This window comes from Uranotaenia lowii, chromosome 1 (genome assembly GCF_029784155.1).
Source record: "Uranotaenia lowii strain MFRU-FL chromosome 1, ASM2978415v1, whole genome shotgun sequence".
Taxonomy (NCBI): domain Eukaryota; kingdom Metazoa; phylum Arthropoda; class Insecta; order Diptera; family Culicidae; genus Uranotaenia; species Uranotaenia lowii.
The window spans coordinates 102,130,174-102,149,455 of record NC_073691.1 but is presented as its reverse complement, the minus strand read 5'-3'; the positions used below and the strand labels follow the sequence as shown (position 1 = coordinate 102,149,455).

General features: G+C 36.6%; 2 protein-coding genes across 2 annotated transcripts in view; one reads left to right on the top strand and one right to left on the bottom strand.

The window, feature by feature from the left end:
• The window catches only part of LOC129750931 (transmembrane protein 120 homolog), a 130,528-nt gene that overhangs the window by 9,224 nt on the left and 102,022 nt on the right, over positions 1 to 19,282 (top strand). The gene's annotated exons all lie outside the window — the stretch shown is intronic.
• Positions 11,970 to 13,626, bottom strand: LOC129750946 (uncharacterized). Its single transcript, XM_055746164.1, has 3 exons — positions 13,355 to 13,626; positions 13,162 to 13,266; positions 11,970 to 12,122 (listed from the first exon to the last, which is right to left on the bottom strand). The coding sequence occupies exons 1-3, from the start codon at positions 13,493 to 13,495 to the stop codon at positions 12,030 to 12,032; spliced, it is 339 nt and encodes a 112-aa protein (XP_055602139.1). The 5' UTR covers positions 13,496 to 13,626; the 3' UTR covers positions 11,970 to 12,029.

Genomic DNA, 19,282 nt, shown 5'->3' with positions numbered 1-19,282 from the left:
GACTTTCCAGCAATTGATCAAGTTTGCTGGAAAATCAGCAATCGAGTTGTCAAATTGGAATCTGTTTGTTTTCGTACGCTGAACAGACATGCGTAAACTCGCTTCGGAAAAAATCGTTCTGCTGATTTCTTCCGAGTTTAACGCGTTATCTGCAGATTGATTTTATCTTCGTTCCGATCATTACGTCAATGCACACAAAACGAAGAGAACAGTTCTGCATTGATGATTTCGAAGCATCGCAGGAATAAAATCACACAACGAAACAACAGAACGAAGGTTACCGAACACAAAATGCGCACGAACGATCGTGGCCCGACAACCGAGCGAACAGTACCTCGTACCACCCTTTTGCTCATTTCCCGTTCCCTTGGCCCTACCCAGAGATGCCAATGTGCCTGATTTTTCAGGCGTTGCCTGATTTTTTGAGGCTATGCCTGACAACCTGATAAGCCTTTGAATTTCCCTGATTTTTTAAAATATGCCTGATTTTTGCGAATGTCATGAAAAATGGGTAGTAAGGAACTGGAGTAGGTACCACAGCTGAAGTGATAAGTGAAAATGTGGCTGAATCAAAGCAATCGAAAGATTCTCGATAATTCTTATTTAAAAAAAAGAGATTTAATAAATGGAATCTTTCGATTGCTTGATGCAGTAGAATTCAACCAAGTACTCTCGCAACACATATTCGGGTGAAAATGTGGAGCGATGACAAAAAAAAAAAAAAAAGGTCATCACTTTGAGCGAAATTTCCGTTACTTTAACGAGCTGTAACATTGCCTGATTTTGCCTGATTTTTATTTCGTCAGTTCCCTGATCTTTGGAAAAAAAATGTTGGCAACCCTGGCCCTACCACTTTTAGCCACGCCCCGCTGCGTTGTCCGATTGATGTGTTCGGCTGCCGAAGGAACACGAGTTTGAATTTTGAATCCGCAGAACTGTACGTTCGTTTTGATGATAGCTTCGTTCAATCGTAAGTAGCGATTGGTTTCGACTAGTTTCTGTCAAGTAATCGTTGTTCAATAAGCTGATGTTTTGGTCGAAACAGGTCTGGTCGTTGTTCAACAGAGCAAGTTGAAATCGATCGAAACTAGTCGAAACCGATCCAGCTCGAAAGCAGGATTCATTTCTACCACACTAACACACATGCAGCGTGTGTGTTAGACAGAGAGCATGTTTTTGTTTCGTTTTCGCCATTTCATTTTCGTGCTCTGGATGTTTGGATTCAGTCGGCGGTCGGTCCTGTGTGTTTCGTGTCGGGATTGTCGCTGTGCTTCCTGCAATTAATTTTTCATACATGATCTCTGCTGGCACCGCAATCAAACGGTTTGATGTGGTGGTTGCGGGGAGGTACTTTTGAACTTTTTAGGTACCAACCAAAGCTGTGCGAACCCGCCCCCCATGGAGATTTTTTCCAAGTAAAATTTCCGTAGAGTTCCGGAATATTACTTGACCCTAAAATGTGTTTAATGATAAGTGTTGACAAACAAGTCAGAAATTTGGTTCGCCTCCGGCGGAATTAACACTTTAATCAACCTAATTTCATTTGACGACACTATAATTGAAAATATAATGTTTAATTGTAAATTTTAAATTGCAATTCAATTAACCTTTTGTTTTAATTGAAACTCTAAATAAGATATAGGGGAGAGGCGGGTAATATGCGCATATTAAGGAAAACACTCATTTTCTCCCATATTCCGATAGATAGGAGCCTGAAAACTATATGCACATGAGCGGACATCTGTTTTCTATACGTAAGAGCAATTTTGCTGTTAAAATCTCTTACAGTTTTTGTGAAAATAATTTTATAATAAAAGAGGTCAAAATAGCCGATTTCCGAAACCGGCGGGCTAAATGCGCATATTTATGTTTTAAGCTATATTTCATTTACACTCGCAATATTTTGAAATTATTTAATTGAAAATGGTAGAAACGGATGTTAGGCATACGTCAAGGCTGAAATTTTGGTGAAATTTTTTACATTACTAGTTCTTTTGCATGAAACATAGTTAAGTATGCCATATGGCCATATTTCATGGTAATATTTTGTTCATATTGTATTTTTATCGGATCAGTATGAAGTTCTTCTTTTTTCGCTGTAAGATCGTGATTTGAGCGTAGATTTGATGTTCAAATGATAGGAAGTAAAAAATTTATAAGAATTATCTATTTTTCTTGATATAGGCATTTAACCTGCCTTGATATGGGCATTCAAAACCTGTCTCGTATTCCAGTATCTTATCATCTACAACTTTGCCAAAAGCTTCAATTTGTTGAATTTCTGATTTCCAGATGAATAAGAAAGAAAAACCATTAAAATTTTTGTTCACAGAATCTGTACGCACGATAATTAAAATTCAATATATTATATCAAAACTGACAAAAATCTTGTTTGAATTTTTAAATTTTTTCGACTTTATATAACAATTTAATTTTTTCATGCCATGTGTTAAAAGCGTACTACCCTCAAACTGCACTGATTAGATATGATGAATCTCTAGCCATATCGTCAATCGGCTGTATGCGCATATTACCTAACATGCGCATTTAGGAACACTTCCCCCTACAAAAACACTAGCTCGTCATTTGAATGGGTTTTAAATAAGAAGTGTAACTGAATAAGAACATAGTTTGAAACGAACCATTCTAATTTCAAAATTTATTAATCGAATACTTGTTTTATACATCGACAAATTGGAAACCATGTAAGAGGAGTTCATTTATGTAATTGAAAATGTTCTGATGATATTTATGTGCCCTGAATTTGAATATGCAATTTTTCTACTAGCTCTTGATGTTGAAATAACTTTTCTAAATAGGTTAAAATTATTTAACGCTTTTTGACAATAATTGAAAACAAAAACGTGACATTCTAGAATAAAAGTTTCGAATCAATTATCAAACTTTCCTTAATACTTCAAATAATTTTGCGTTCTGCGAAAAAAGTTATAGAAGTTTTCCATTTGATGACTTTTGGTCATTTAATTAATTTTGAAAGAAATTTTAAACCAAATTGAATTTTAGAAAAGCATAAATGTAATTGATTCACAGGTTCCAAAAATTATTGAATGAAAACGGTCTGTCTGAAAATTCGTGTGTACAACGCACAAAACACGCATTAGTATTGGAGAACGTATGTTCAACGGACGACCTGGTTGAAATCGGTCGAAGTCAATTGGAAAGAGACAGATTATCAACTGTCAAAATCCATTCCTACTTGTTTCGACCTATTTCAACCTGTTTCGACCAACTTCCATTGAACACACATGATGTTTCCTTTGATTGCAGTAAACTCGACCGAGTTTATCCGAAGCTCTATTACTGATGCTTTCGGAGGTGAACCTACCGATAGCATCATTGCAGTTTGAGTTTAACGAAATAGAATCGATCTGCAAATAAGGCTATGTGCGAGTATGAAAACTCACGATTTTAACATGCCTGACGCTGAAGCAAGGTGAGACTCTATTTTACGAAATTTGGTTATAGATTAATATAATTATTTTTATTTTCCTCTATATTCCAGAATGGAAAATCCCCAGAATTCCAATCGCCAGAAAGAACCATTCTCCAGAATTTTTTTTTCCCCAGACGAACCATTCCCCAGAAAAATTTTCGTCAGAATGTACCATTTCCCAGAAATTTTTTCACCAGAATGAACCATGTACCAGAAATTTTTTCACCAGAATGAACCATGTACCAGAAATTTTTTCGCCAGAAGAACCATTTCCCAGAAAATTGAAAACATTTATCTTTACTAGAATTATTTAAAAAAAAAAGGAATTGTTACAAAAAAATGGGGTTTCATAACTTTATTCTTTTGCGGCAAAGCCGCAACCAACGAGGATGAAGGGGCTGAGGCGGCACAAAGCCGCCGAAGCTCCCAAATCCGAGAAGGCCGCCGACCCGCCGTCGGAAGCGGCGGCCCTAAGACATTGGTCTAAGTCTGCCGGGGCTTCCTAGGTCTGCGTGAAAGCTAGGGGTGATCCCTAAGCCCCGTCCGCCACGCGACAGCTTGAAGGACAAAACGTCTTTTAAGTTCGAACGCGCAGCGTGAGGAGTCGGATACTAAAACGGTTTTTTGAAGGACCATGCTAAGCATTGAATCAATTAATGTACCCAAACCATAAACAAAGCACAATATTTTTTTTTGTGGCGTTTAAATAGCTGTGAGAAGCTGACGCTGAAAAGGAAATGTGGGTAGAGGGGTCAGGGAAATAAAAGTTTAGAGTAGGCAGCTTAGAATAGTAAGCGATCTTGAGACGTTGGCTATACCATCTTGCACTTCCTTAAGTCCACTTCGGATGAATATGAACTTAAAGCAGAACAAGATAGTGAACTAACCCCTCATGATACCAGTTGGAGGAAATACGTTGGCGGTTTGAGACAGGTCGCTTAATTAATCCCAACGAAACTAACTACAGTATTTATATATAATTGAAAACAATAAAATAAAATGGAACGCTCTCACCATGTTATACAACTCTCCTTGGGATTGAAAACCATCTTAGGGGTCCAATGTTGAGAGGATATGGCTTGAAGGCTCGTTCGTCATCATCAAAAGGTCACATGAAAAGAAATACAAAAAAGAAAAGAAAAATAGGATATTAGTTCATTTTATCTATCAATATATAATATGAAGCCTAGCTCAAACCAGTAATAATCTAGCTTTAATATCTTGATCGATATCGTCTACTTATCAAAAGAACTGCAGATGCACAATGCTGTTCTTCTAAAACCTAATCACTTATTCTGGTCAGCCTCTCTGACAAACTATGCTAAGTTTACATAGGGGTTCTATTAAAATATACCGTGTGCCCAAGGACTATAAAAATCGCTCACTCATCGAAACGCACATGAGAAAGTTTCGCCGCCGGCTCGCTATTCGTTTGTGCTCAATACAATCACGAATAGCAACACAAACGATTCTACGATGGCTGTTTCTTTGTTGCTCGTATTACAAAATATTCATGAGCGAGTCTGAGCAACGGGATCACGAGAGACTCGTATTTGCTTCGTGAAAATTTAGATACCAAGCTTGCTGTCTGTTTAGGGGAGTAAGTACGTCAGTTCAAAAGAAAAAGAAATCTTTCAGCTTGTCCTTTTCAGAGACAAACTGTCCGTACCGTCCGGGCACCGATCGTTTGAAGGCTAGCCCTACACAAGCGTACACTGTTGCTGTTGATGTTATTGATGTTCCTTCAAGCTTGTAGCTTCAAAAAGTGACGCACATTCTTCCGTAGGAAGCAATAATAACACCACTAGCATGAAGCAAAAGTATTATTTTGGCTCGGCATACTTGCCTGGAAAGAATAATAACATCACTAACATGGATTGGCTGTACCGGCCGTATGCACACTGTTCTTCTTATTTTCAATTTCTGTTGGCCAACGCTATTGAAAGCCAACACGGCTTGGCGTCAGTATTGTTGCTGTTAGTGTTTTTTCAAGCTCAAGCTTCGCAAAGGGACGAAGATTTTTCCACGGCAAGAAATAATATCATTACTAACACGGCTCATGAGCGGGTTGGCAAAAGTTTTCACGAACCAACTCGCTGCTACGCAATCGTCGGGTTGATGCTCGACTTTGTGTGCGAAGAGGGAAGCAAAGTAAAAAGGAATCAGGAACCTTGTACGTGTTTTCGTTTTGGTCGGGATTGATTCGTGAGAACAGGAGATTCTCGCTCACACCTCATTCGCATTTCACGGCATTTTTATGAGCAAAAATCGGAGCGATGCAGGTTCCGTCGCTCGTTTGAATGAGTTTTTCAATCCTTGCGTGTGCCTATTGTAAAATGCCCGAAATCAGTGATTTGGACTATCTACTCATTGTTATTCTTCAAAACCGTACATTCTATTATATACTTCCATAGATGAATTTCAAACCTAACCGAAAAACGTAAAGATCTGCTAAAAGTGAATAATTAAATAAAAAAGCAAAAAAAAACGTCTAACCAAATGAAATATAACATTCTTCAACAACAGCATTTCCATCCAATGAGCCTCTAGTTCTTGTAAAATGCTTGATTTAAGAATAAGCCAACGAAATTCATAAACCGCAAATACACACTTACTAGAGCATTGGGGAGGCGAATACCATAATCTTTACCTGACATTGTAATACTTCTAGCACGTTTTCTCTATTTTTAATTCTATAAGACTAAACCAACTAACTACCTAACCAAACGAATTATGCCCTATTGAAAGTATCAACTTTTATTATGGTAAATTGTGATACTTTCACTACCAAATGTTGCGATTGTTCTGCGGAAGGGAGGGCAAGTGTTTCAACTCCCATTCATCTTATCAACATGGATCATGAAAAAATAGACATCTTTGAACCTACTGCTGAATTTAAACTTAATAAAGATGTCCAGCTCCTCTTCTAATTTAGGCCATATTATGACACCATGTTTAACAAGATTGTGTGTAACGACACTGTCAGGAAAATGATGGTTTGATCTATCATTTTCACAAACATACACACCGCAGCCGTTAACCCATTGCAACTTAGGGTACGGATAAACAAAGCACAATATTGGCTCTAAAATAAATTTAGTTGGAAAATTTCAAAGTCGTGGTTGCATTTAAAAAATCATTTTGAAAAAAATAATTTCGAATCATATGAAATATACAAGAATTCATTAGAAAAAAAAAATAAAAATACAAGGAGAAAAAAAAAAATTGGGATTTGTGCCATTCTGGTAAATGTTCCATTCTGGGGAAAAAAATTCTGGGAAATGGTCCATTCTGGGAAAAAAATTTCTGGTAATTGGTGCATTCTGGGGATTTTTTTCTCTGGGAAATGGTTCATTCTGGGGTTTGATTTCGGGTATTTGTCATTCTGGGAAAAATTCATTCTGGGCAATGGTTTTATGGGATACAATCCCACACTTGTTTTCTTCATATAGTGAGAAGGCGACATCATCAGCATCCTCTAGCGGACAAAATAGAAGCACTAATTCGAGTAATTTGTCTAACTTGCGAATAGCGTGTATTCCGGACTCGACTTGATCAGGGATGTCAATTATAATAAATGAAATTGTTTATTTCTATTCTTGCACCATAAAAATTTTAGAAAGCTGTGCCACCAACAAGCTGACAGCTACCAGTAGTGTCAGCAAAAGAACGAAGAAGAAGAAGAAGAAAATTTTTAGTGAATCAACAAATAAACTAAAAGCAGTTTAAGAAAACATATCCTTACCATACTTGTAAATATTTCTGAACAAAATAAGGATCGGAGAAATTACTTTCAATAACCTTTCTTATTTGATTATTTCAAAAGACAGATTTTTATCGGGATAAAGTGTTTTATAAGAAAAAAAAAATTCAAATTCAATCGGCTTAGAATACAAAAAACTGCTCAACTGTTCATAGAATTTTTGCTAACAAATATTTAAGGGAGAAAAATATTTAAGTAGAAATATCGTTTACGTTGGGGAAATTGGGTTTTTTCAACAATTCGTATTAATAGATGATATTGATATTGTCTATTGCCAGATGTTTCTTGTTAGTATTTGAAAACTTTCAGACAAATTGGTTTATTATCATCAAACTATGAGGTTTGTTAGATCATTTATTAAATCCAGATCTGAAGTCAAAGGATATTATACCAAGCTTTCTTTTTTTTTTTTAACGAACACAAACATCTATAGGATCTCAATGAAACTTGACGTTTCCTTGAAGAGATTCCTTTTTTACTTATTACTAAGCGTACATCTTTCGAGGATATAATGGCTAGCATCTTACAAATGCTAAAACCATCAACCCACAGAATGTGTACTATGTATGCCGTGACCGGCATTGATCTCATGACCGTTGGCTTAGAAGACTTGAATGATATCCTCTAGGCCACGGGGCTGCGGCATTTTATGCAGCAATAACACGACAATTTTTTTAAAAGTTCATAGGTAATTTATGAATTGATTAAAAAAACAATGCTTTCAAATCGTTTTCGAGGTTCCAGTGCCCCAAAAAACAAAAGGCTAACAATTAATATTCATGTACTCTGATAATGGACTTGGATTTATGCCTAAGGCCGATGACGTATAGTAAGAGCGATGCGATGCGAATTGGCGTAGGCCGATGACGTAGTGAATGCGATGCGATGCGATGCGAATTGTTACGGAAAAGCGAATTAGCGAAATGCAAAGCGAATTGCGATCTATGACATAGTGACCGCTTTGATCGCAAATCCGTTTCATGATTTGCACGCTCATTTTTTCTAATCTTTTTCGATTTTTTCAAAACTGTTTTACGGTTTTTCTCAGAAAACATCATTTTTTTAACTTATCATCATGGTTGTCCATTCCTCCCCGAGCGGCTTGAAAAGTGCAACTCAGTGAACTTTTCGTTCTGAAACACTTGCCCTGCTCTGTAAAGACGCCAGGCGCACACCCAATCTAGGAGCAGAGAAGGCTTCGCCAGGGTGAGAACAAGAGAAAAAAATCATCACATGGGCGCGCTCGCAATCCCGGTATATTATTTCTCGTGTATTAAACAGAGAAGGCAATAGCCTTCACTCCAATTTCACTCCGATTAGCTGTCATTCTTATGGAAATCTGTGTAAGAGTAAAGAGCAAGCTTCATTCTTTTTAGCAGGCCCAATCCCAATTAAGTGTAGGGGAGCAGCGCTAAAGCAACTCAGTAGGTTTTGTTCGTTCCCAACAAGAAAAGGAAGAAGAAGAAGCAACATCGTTTCGTGCTGTTTGTTTGCCTACTGTGGTAGGAAGAGAAGGAAAAAAATGTACTTCAGTTGTGTGTTTCGGGATTTCTCCTTCACACACAGTAGCGTTGCTATTGGGGGGGCATCGGTTTTGCTCAGCACTCGGCTTCGGTTGTGCTCGGAAACGAGTGTAGAGCATTTCGGAAGGAAGTGTGGTGCTCTACAAATCGTAGAAGATAACGGTGCGATATACACAGCGCACTGTCTGATTTGAGAAGTGCGGACCAACCATGCTTATCATAATGATTTAGGTTACGGGTTGGAGGAGTTTGATAAGAAATGGAGTAAGATTTTAATTTGGTGATTTTAAGTACATTTAATTTGATTGATTTTAGATTCACAGGGTTTTATCAATTTTGACTGTGGCTAGAAAACGATATAACAAATACAAAAAGCTGACTAATAATTCCATTTTTTTTACTAGTTATTTTAAATATCACACTTTATATTTCATTGCCTTTGCCATCTTGGCCATCTTGATGAATTTGGATTTTTCAAGTATTTTGCGGCTAAATAAAATAATTTGTCGATTCCAAGAAACAGTATATGCAACATCCGGCCAGGATTGACCTAATAGGGAGAAATTCCGTCGACAATACCGCTACCAGAAATAGGTACAGGAGAAACGTTTCCCCATCGCCGGAGGGAGATGGCTTTTCTCCAGCGATGTTTGGGACTGCTGGTCGAGACTCAAAAACACCACCATGGGGCTGTTCAGATACCACGTGGACAGAAAAAAGAGATTGTTGACTCATGGTCTCCAATTTTCATTCAATCATTTGAATCTAGACTGCTTTGGAAGTTCACAATCGAATAACTTTTTTTGCCGCCAAAAGAAAACTTATAAGTTTCAGGTTGCTATGAAAGTCAGTAACCAAAACATTCAGACCGGTCCGCATAACAGTCACATGAAAGAAATTTTTTTCGATTGAAAATCATCGCTTTCATTTTCATGCCTTGCTGAAAATCTTCAAATAAGTAGATTATTAGTCTAAACATACAAATTATTAGGACGGTTTTCACAGAATCAAGCTGTCAAAATTTAAAAAAAATTTTTTTTTACATTAGAATTTTTTGTTGCTTTAAAATCGATTCCTCTTACTTAAATCAAAAATAAAATAAATATTAAATGAATTTAGAGTTCTTGGCTTAGTTCCTTTAAAAAAAAAAATATAATCACAAAAAATCTAAATTGAAAAAAAATAACAATATTCATTTTCGTTTGAAATTGAAGATCTCGATTTTCATTTGAAAATCATCAGGTGCACTTTGAAAATCATTAACATCATCATCATTCGAAAACCGGCGAATTTCAACTGAAATCATCGTACGCAAACTTACAGTAGTATGCTTTGGCCTTTCATTTGAAAGATTTTCCTGTTGTGAATGTGAAAATTGGAGACGTTGTTGTTGACTCCCTCCTCCCCCTCCATGGACAAGCGTGGACATTTGGCAAATCCTCAACCCCCTTCCCGGATGTCCACGTGGACAAATTTTAATATTTTTTAAAATCTAATTTGACAGTTAGAAAACACAACTTTTTGCCTTTTTGTAATTGAAATCGTTGATTTTGGAAAAAAAACGAATAAGTATGTCCTGATATAAAAAAAAATTAAAAATTTCTATATTATCATGTTAATCACTTGCTTTCAAGTGGCTACTAATTGTAAACTGGAAAGCTTTGCAGTTTTAAGATTATGATTTAAACATCTTAACATTTATTAACCTTTAGAAAATATTTTAGAAATAAATATTTCCACGTGGACATGACCCAAACCCCTACCCCCTTTTCGTGGACAAGCGTGAACATTTCCATAAACCCACCCTATCACCCCCAGAGGCAACCTAGGTTCGCTCTAATTCAGTGATTGAATTTTGCTGAGCATGAATTGATCAACCTTCTCTCGCTCACTGCTTTACTCGGAAGCAAAGGTTGCTTTGAGGCAGCGAAAACGACAAAACCGATGATGCATACGCTCTCAATATGGCCCGCCTTCAAGAAGCAGTATACATTCGAGGCAGCGAACAGGGATGCCAACTATTTTTCGAAAAAGTCTGGAAGATTTTGAAAAAATGTCTGGAAATGGCTGGAAATGTCTGGATAGCTTAGTTTTGAAGGTGGTGACCTTTTTTTTTTTGGTCGCCAGATCTCAATGTTGCAGATAGCAACTAATCGTTTGTTTCTGTTACTATCAGTTAAGCGGGCCATAGACTACTAAAGGACGTGTGCAAATTCGACGATTCCACGACGATTGTTTGATCTATGCTCGCTCACACACGATACAATAATATTTCGCGCGAATACCAACGATTGCTGGCGAAATCAGCAATAATAAAAAACCACCTCCACCGCGGCTGGGGCTGAGTAAATGGCCTGAATTTTGTACAAACAGCACCATACACCATGTCACAGAGGGTGATTTGTACAAAATATTTCCATCTCGACTGATTTTACTCAAACCGTTTGCAGTGCCATACACGATGAAAATCGTATTCACAGCGACAAACTTTCATCGCATTTGCACGAATCTGGTGTAGTCTATGCCCCGCTTTACATGTTCTGTTTGACTCTCAAGTTAGCATACATCTTCGAAGCATTTGCCATTATTAATAGCTTTCAACCACTTCTGAATAACACAAAAATTCTAATCAATTCCTGCCATATTACACCATGACCTACACACAAAAAAAAAGCATAGTGGAATTACTAGATCCGTGGTTTAAATGAACAACACGCAACCATATTTTTGAGTCAATAATGTTTTGTTCTTGATATTACCATGCACATGGTAATTTTACTTTGTGTTAATTTTGGCTGCGCATAGTAATTTTAACTATGTTCATAGTAAAATTGTCAATGATAGAATGAGCTCTTTTACTTCGAGCATAGTAAAATTGCTATTTTCCATTATCGTAATAACACATTAAAATGAGTACCCTATCATGATATACATCACAAAATTACCATGCGGCATTGTATAAAGACCTCGAAATAAAATTCATTTGTTACAAATTAAAATTTTTATTTATTTTAATTATTTTTCATTAACTTCAATTCATGGTGGTAGCACCACCCACGAATGGGGCACAGGGGTTGCATCACACTTAGCGTCTGAAATAAAAATGAAAAAAAAAACGGGAAACAATTAATTATAGGAATTACGAAAATGTACAAAAACTGTTCAGTTTGCTTGTTCCACAAGCAGTAAAAAAATTAGGAAATAAAAACACAATTTCACTCACCTGATAGCCTGCATTTAACGGCACGGCAGATGTACTGAAATTGCGTTCCGCGAACAGTGCGCCAGCTCACCGGTTAGCAGCTTTCGTCACAATGTCCTCCGACGTTGTCCAATATCCGAAATCGAGGAAGGTTGAGGAGCTCGAGCGCATTCGCCGACACTAAATAAATTAAGAAAAAACAGTATCACACATGGAATTGAAAAAAATGGTAAATTCGCCTATCCGCTGGTGAATAAAATAGAACTAAATCTCACTAACCTAGGCTTACCAGATACTTTGAGAAAAAAGCGGGACATTTAACGACAAAAAAGCGGGACACAGCCGAAAAAAGCGGGACATTTAAGAAACTTTTAAAAAAAAGCTTAATTGTACTGCCGAACTTATAATTATACCATCAGCAAAAGTTCTTCATAGAAAGTACATTAAGGTTTTTTTTTTAACGCAGATTGATTTTGCTCACTTTTCCTAACATGACTTCTATTTACACGGTTTTTTCAATAAACACGGTTATTTTCCTCAGTTTTCGCAAATTAACACGTTATATAAGAGAAATATTTCAATAGGGTATTTCAATACGTAAGCGGTGGATTTGACATCGCGTAAAAATCCTTTGTGGAATAACAAATAAATTTAAATTTGTTTTAAAAGTTTTAAATCTCAAGAAAACTTCCATAATTTTATACTTTGGCAACTGAGTCGAAAAAGGTGGTTTATGATAAATAGACATTTAACTAACATTCCGTCGAAAAATTAAGATATATCATTTGAATTATTTGGATCATTTGAAAGCATCTTAAAAATATTATCTTTATACCAAATTTATTAACATTGCATTGGGAACGAGCTCCAAAAACGCTAAACTGAAAAGAATCTTACTGTAATATTAGGGTTATTTAATATTATCTAATGTGAACGAACTCTACAAAATTGATGTTTTTTTTTTTTGAGGAGAATAAAAGACGCATTCGAATTTTGTTTGTGTTTTATGACTTATTTTGAGAGAAAAGACGTATTCGAAAGATTTTTTGAGTTGAACCAATGAATTGAAATTGATAAATAGGATAAATTAGTTTTTTCTAGTATAGTTTTCCATGAAAGAAAGCGGGACATTTTGAGGAAAAAGCGGGACAGCGGGACATTCAACAAAAAAGCGGGACATGTCCCGCTTTTGCGGGACGGATGGCAACCCTACACTAACCTGAAAAATTTCCGACCAGACTAATATGCTGTCCCGCTCCGGGAGCGTTGGTTCAAAGGCTCGTTGAGGCCCTTTCCAGCTGGTCGACGACACAATCTGGGAAATCTTTCGACAACAATATAGGAAAATTGTTCTGTTAGCATATTTCATAAGCAGTTAATTGGAAGTAACAAAAAAAACACCATTTACTCACCTGAGGAAAAAAATTTCCCGATCCGACAAACCGACAATCCGATAATTTTGTTCGCGTTCCGAAATCGCGAACGGCTGGCCCGTAAAAAACAAACACTCGAATGAAGCACATAGTAAAATTACTATGAATTATAATGCGCATAGTATTTTTGACAACACAAATGACGGTATTTCAACATTACCATGGGCATAGTAATTTCAAGAACACGAATTGTGTAATATCAAAATATCATGCGCATGGTAATTAAGACATGAGAAAATTACTATGAGCTGTCAAAGTTCGCATAGTAAAAATACTATGTCGTAGTATTATCGCCCAGATTTTCGGTAAAAAATACTAAATCATGGTTGAAAATACTAAATGATGGATATAGTAAAACTATCATGACTCTGTATTCGAAAAGCCCATGCAATTTTTTTCCGTGTACCATAACCATTTTGAATTTTCATAGTTTCATAGAACAATTTATGTCCTAACCCAAAAGTCTGGAATTGTCTGGAAGAAATGACAAAAGTCTGGAAGTCTGGAAACCTGAAAAAATGTCTGACAGATGTCCAAAAAGTCTGGAAGATCCAGACAAAATCTGGAAGGTTGACATCACTGGCAGCGAATCCAAAAAAACAAACGAATGGCTCTCACTCATCTCCTGTTACAACCTTGAGGGAACCGAATTCAAAAGGCAGAGCAAACCCGAGTCTCCTCGTTTGTGCCTGGATCGAATGCGTGAGGTTTTTCTGCTATTGCTATTATTGCACAGCAACCGCACGCAGGCAGCTAGTTTTTTCGTTTCTTTTTCCTCCCCCCTCTTTGCACTATACGTTGCGGGCCGTGCAACGCAATAAGTTCGGTTGTTTTTGTTGTTGCCTCAACCTTTGCGGCGAGGTTGAAGATGTTCTCCTCAACGACAGCTGTCGGCTGGAGTTATTCAAATTCAACAACGTAAATGAGTATGTGTGCCTCGTCTTCTTCATGCATCATGTAGCAACCGAACGTTGAGAGAGTTCGTTCGGGGCAGCAAACGGATAGTGTCTCTCAGAGCAGATCCTCCTCATGGGGGGAGGTTTGAATGAATGTATATGTATCGTCTCCTGTACAGCTATGCGAGGCCTCAAAGTGTGTATTTTGAATGCCTCTGATGAGAAAATTGGTGAGGATTTCAATCACTGCTCTAATTGCTGTCATCGTGCTCATTTATTGCTCTAGAGGCAACCTAGGTTCGCTCGGAAAACGGACGGAGTCACCCTGAGAAGAAAGTCAGTTTTGCGAGAAGTTCACTCTCAACGTTGTTGTCAAAACATTAAACAGCTGTTTTTGGCTGAAAGCAAAACAGTTGAAATAATAAACGGGAAAATGATTATTGCCAGTATTTTGAACCTCTGAGCCAAGCAAAATCGTACTATCTGCTGTCCAGTGCAATCCGGACACGAAAAAAGACAATCCGGATGTGAAGAACCGAGTGAAGAAATCCAGAAGGGAGACCAAAATGACAGCTGCATGTAAACATTGCGCTCGTTCTCACGCATACCTACGTATGGAATAACTCGAAACCCGAAAGTCGTTTTTTTATTCGGACAGTTCCGGAGCCAAATCCGGAATAAAAAAAAACGCCATATGTCATCGCCCTAAGAGACTTGTGACATATCTTTAAATTTCCGAATAACTTGAAAGAAGTGTAGGCTGGTAGTGCGAATTTTGAAAAGAATTGAAATTGAATCAAAATATTGTTTTTCTTTTCGCAACGTCTGATGGGAAGAATAACAGCTTGCTGTTAAATTCTTTGAAAAACAAATTTGCTACTTCTATAAATAAAAAAAAACTAATACATCTGCAACAAGCATTAATGAAAATAAATCCTTCCCATTTTATTGTATCATAAAACTAAAGTAGGGGAAGAGGGGGCATAATGCCCACGTTAAGAAGAAAGCCTTGTTTTAGAGGACATTTGAAAAGAAGAACTTCAATTTTCGATTGTGATTGGAAGTTTTGTTTATTTTTAGTCTAATTTGATAGTTTGAACAACAGGAAGGTCAAAAAAGGCCACAAATTCAATGAAGTTTGAAGAGTAGGTTGGAAATTTGATTTCAGAATCAGTAGGGGCATAATGCGCATATGTGTGTACAAAACAAACCACAACAAAGGGTTGAAATGCTCCACAATATAGGGGTTAAATGCCCCAAGTGACAATCTATTAGTAGATCCAGCGCTGTGGTTATGTGATTTTATAAGAAAACTTAGACTTTTCCTCCTATAGGGAGTTGTGAGCCTTCTGACTTAATTTAATTTTGTCATACGGAGGCATTGATGCGTTTTGGGGCGTTTTTCTGCTGTCTTGGATCACAGATCAAATTTTCAAATAACTCATTAATTTATCTTAGTAAGCAGCGTAATGTGATGGATACATGAAAATGAAACAATCGTCGGTTGAACTTATTTATCTTTTGTTTAAATTCATGTGTTTACCCACATATTCTTTTAAAGTTCAGAAATTGATTTTTTATAATGAATAAAAGAAAAGTGGAAAAATAATAACAGCAAAGTAAAACAATAATAGAAGCAAAATAAAAAATTCATAACAGCTAAGTAAAATAATAATACTACTACCTGACGTAAGCCTTTCTCTGCCAGAACCTTTTCGGCTCGTGTGGGAACCTAAAACCGTCGTGTGGGAACCGTCTGCAAACACGGCTGAGATGGAACTGTGCACTGTCGTAAACTTCTTTAAGAAGCTCATAAACGCGATCAACATTGGTCCGATTGAACCCTTTGAGTCGAGCTAGAGACGTTGGCTCCGAGGAATTGAGGGAAAACTCCGGATGCCGCTTCAGGAATCCCGACAACCAATCACGTCCTGCGAGCTAGTTGAAAGGCGATGCTCTGCATTTCGTGTTTTGTAACTCCTAGGCCATACCACAGGCCATACGGATTCATTCCTGGGTACTTTGTAAATCACCGAGGCCTGTCTTTTTGATAGTCCCATCTTGATCGCCGCAAGTGTGTCTTCTGACCACGCCCGACAGTCCGTTTTTCTAACGTAATTACGAGGCCTTTTTCACTGATTTAATCCGCTGATCTGATCTTAAAAACGCAATTGACAAACTCGAGGACGCACTATTTTGGTTTTTGACGTTTCTCTTTAGTGTATTGCAACGCGGCGCACGCGCTAAGGTTTGGCTGCGTGCAGTGTTGCTAGAAAGAGGATTTTTTAATCTGGAAGAGTTTAGATACATTTTTCTTTGTTGATTTTTTAGCAATAAATACACTTAAAATATGTATAATATTCTCAATTATATAATTTTAATATATTATAACATATCTAATACATTTACGAGTCATAAAATCAATATAATCAATAATAAACCTAGAAAAAATGTTATACACATTATTGATTTTTTCTGATAATGTTTAGGTGCACTGCAAACATTGCTTGGCTAATTTCGTTCTTTTAGTGGCGCATTTTGACCCGCAGTGACTTGATCGACTAGATTAGATTAAATTTAGCCAAAATTATCAATTAAATGATGTTTTGTAGGACTACCTATATCGTAAAGACCAGTGTTCATCAGCAGAGTAATAGAGAAGTGAGTAATTTTAATTAAAGAGAAGCAATACCTTACGAAAGTCAAGGCAAAAATTGCACGGAATAAGGCATGAAAAATATTTTGGGATTTCAGCAGTGAATTATCGCATATTGGATGCTAATGTTTTGTACAAAAGGTGTGTATTGTTAATTAGAAGGGAATAACGTACAGAATTCTTAATATAATTGTATATCTAGCAAGATATCGCAGTGGGGCGTTTTGCCCACACTGGGCATTATACCCCCAGCAGGGCTAGAACCCGGATTCTGCCATAAACTGCAGAACTAATTATTCACAGCGTACACGAAAAAAAATTGCATGGGTTTTCCAAATACAGGATCATGATAATTTTACTATGTCCACGATATAGTGTTTTCTACCGCGATTTAGTATTTTCTTCCAGAAATCTGGGTTAAAGTACTACAACATAGTATTTTTACTATGCAAACTTTGACAGCTCATAGTAATTTTCTCGTGTCTTAATTACCATGCGCATGATATTTAGATATTGCACGATTTATGTTCTTGCAATTACTAAGCGCATGGTAATCGTCTTTTGTTAAGTCGGAAATACTATATCCATGGTAAATTCTTCATTGTGCGCTTCGTTTGAATGTGTTTTGTTTTCTTTTCGGTCGTTCGTCGCGATTTAGGAAAGCGAACAAGCTGTCCGGCGCGGATAAAAATGTAAGTGTTTAGTTTAACAATCATAATCGCTAAAAAATTCTACTGGAAGCGCTGGAGCCGGAAGCCGAATTTCATTCATTGGCACTTCGATTTCAAGAGGCACTTGCTCAAGTCCCAGACCCCCGTAACGGAAGTTTATCATCGATGGCCAAAGGAGTTCCGAAATCGATGGCCAAAGAAAAAAAATCGAGATTCAGCGGTTTGAGCGTAAGTTGAAATAATTAATATCAATATGCCCAATAATTGATTTTTATAATTGTTTTCAGAATATGTATTGAAATTAATCATCAGAAGTGATTCGGTCCGGCGTACTGTGCTTTACACGAAGAAAAGTTATGTTAGTGAAACACTACTGATGAAATAAAAAAAGTAATATGAAAAAATTGCATTTTCAATCAAAGGTCTCAAAATATCACAATAATTAGTAAAATCGATTATGCTACGAGATATTCATACCATGCTGCATGGTAATTTTACTATTCGGATCATGTTAATATGCTTGTTTCTATTATAACCAGGGCCGGATTAAGCCATCGGGGGGCCCGGGGCAGTTTTGCTCGGGGGGCCCCTATAATTCGATTTTTTTCAATTACTACCCAGAAAATACAAAACCTTTTAAACGTGAAAAAAAAAACTGGGGATGAGTTCAGTATACTATCTTCAAATAGCCATGTTGTCTGCGTAGAAAATAGTTTCAATCTATCTTCAAATAAAAATTAGTAATCAATCACGTGCAAACATTGCGGAACAGTTTAGAAATTTCCTAGAAATGAAAACTCTGATTTAAGCTGCAAAATGTAAAATTTAATTATCATTTTTTTTTTTAAACCCTTATCACCAATGAAAATTCTGTAATTTATAAGAAACATGACCAGATAGCTATTTTAAATGATTTTCATATCATCATTGATCGTTTGGTTTGTGCTTATTCGAGAAATATTTACCTAGTGACAATTAGGAAGTATCATGAAGATTTGAAACATAGAAAACAAAATTTAAAAAAATAAACAAAATAATTAAATCCACATTCCATAGAGATACAAATATAAGAGTTTAAGAATTCAAAACCTTAAATCAAGTTATATTCAGAACCAAAATTCAGTGTCTCAAATCTAAGTCATAATTTCAAATCAAGTTTTGAGAAACAAAATATGAGTTAAATTAAAAAAAAAAACAAAGTAACAATCAGAGCAAAATTAGAAATTGCATCAAATGTGAATTTCAACTCTATGTCTTTGAAACACAAAAAAAAATCATTTTATGAGATGTTTTTGAACATGATTCTCATCAGATAAAATTTTTTATATCAAATTGTTTTTCTAAATGTGACGAAAGCTTCATTCGATGCCTTCAAAGCCAAAGGGGTATTAGTGTACAAGTGGTCGGTTGAGAACAAAAATCTAATATATAAAGATGAGTTGGACTATATATGTTTGTATGCACCTTATACAAATCCACACCGCTTAATCGATCAGCCTGAAATTTGGTACAGTTATGTGTTTGGACCATGGGAAGGTTTTAGTAATAGTTTCGAGCCCCTCCCACCTGAGAAAAGGGACCCTCCCATAAAACTTTCGTTTTTTCCCACAAACCAAAAGTCATGGCACCCATTTTTTAGAACCAATTTTTTCCCTTTGGCGGGGTTGTTTTCACCATCACCATG

What these genes read in the sequence shown, in the direction of transcription:
- LOC129750946 (XM_055746164.1), bottom strand. Translation starts at nt 13,495, where the DNA reads ATGCGCATTATAATTCATAGTAATTTTACTATGTGCTTCATTCGAGTG. An exon ending in CGGGAAATTTTTTTCCTCAG is followed by an intron (nt 13,267 to 13,354) that starts GTGAGTAAATGG and finishes TGTTGTCGAAAG; the next exon opens with ATTTCCCAGATTGTGTCGTC. An exon ending in TCTGGTCGGAAATTTTTCAG is followed by an intron (nt 12,123 to 13,161) that starts GTTAGTGTAGGG and finishes TAATTTATTTAG; the next exon opens with TGTCGGCGAATGCGCTCGAG.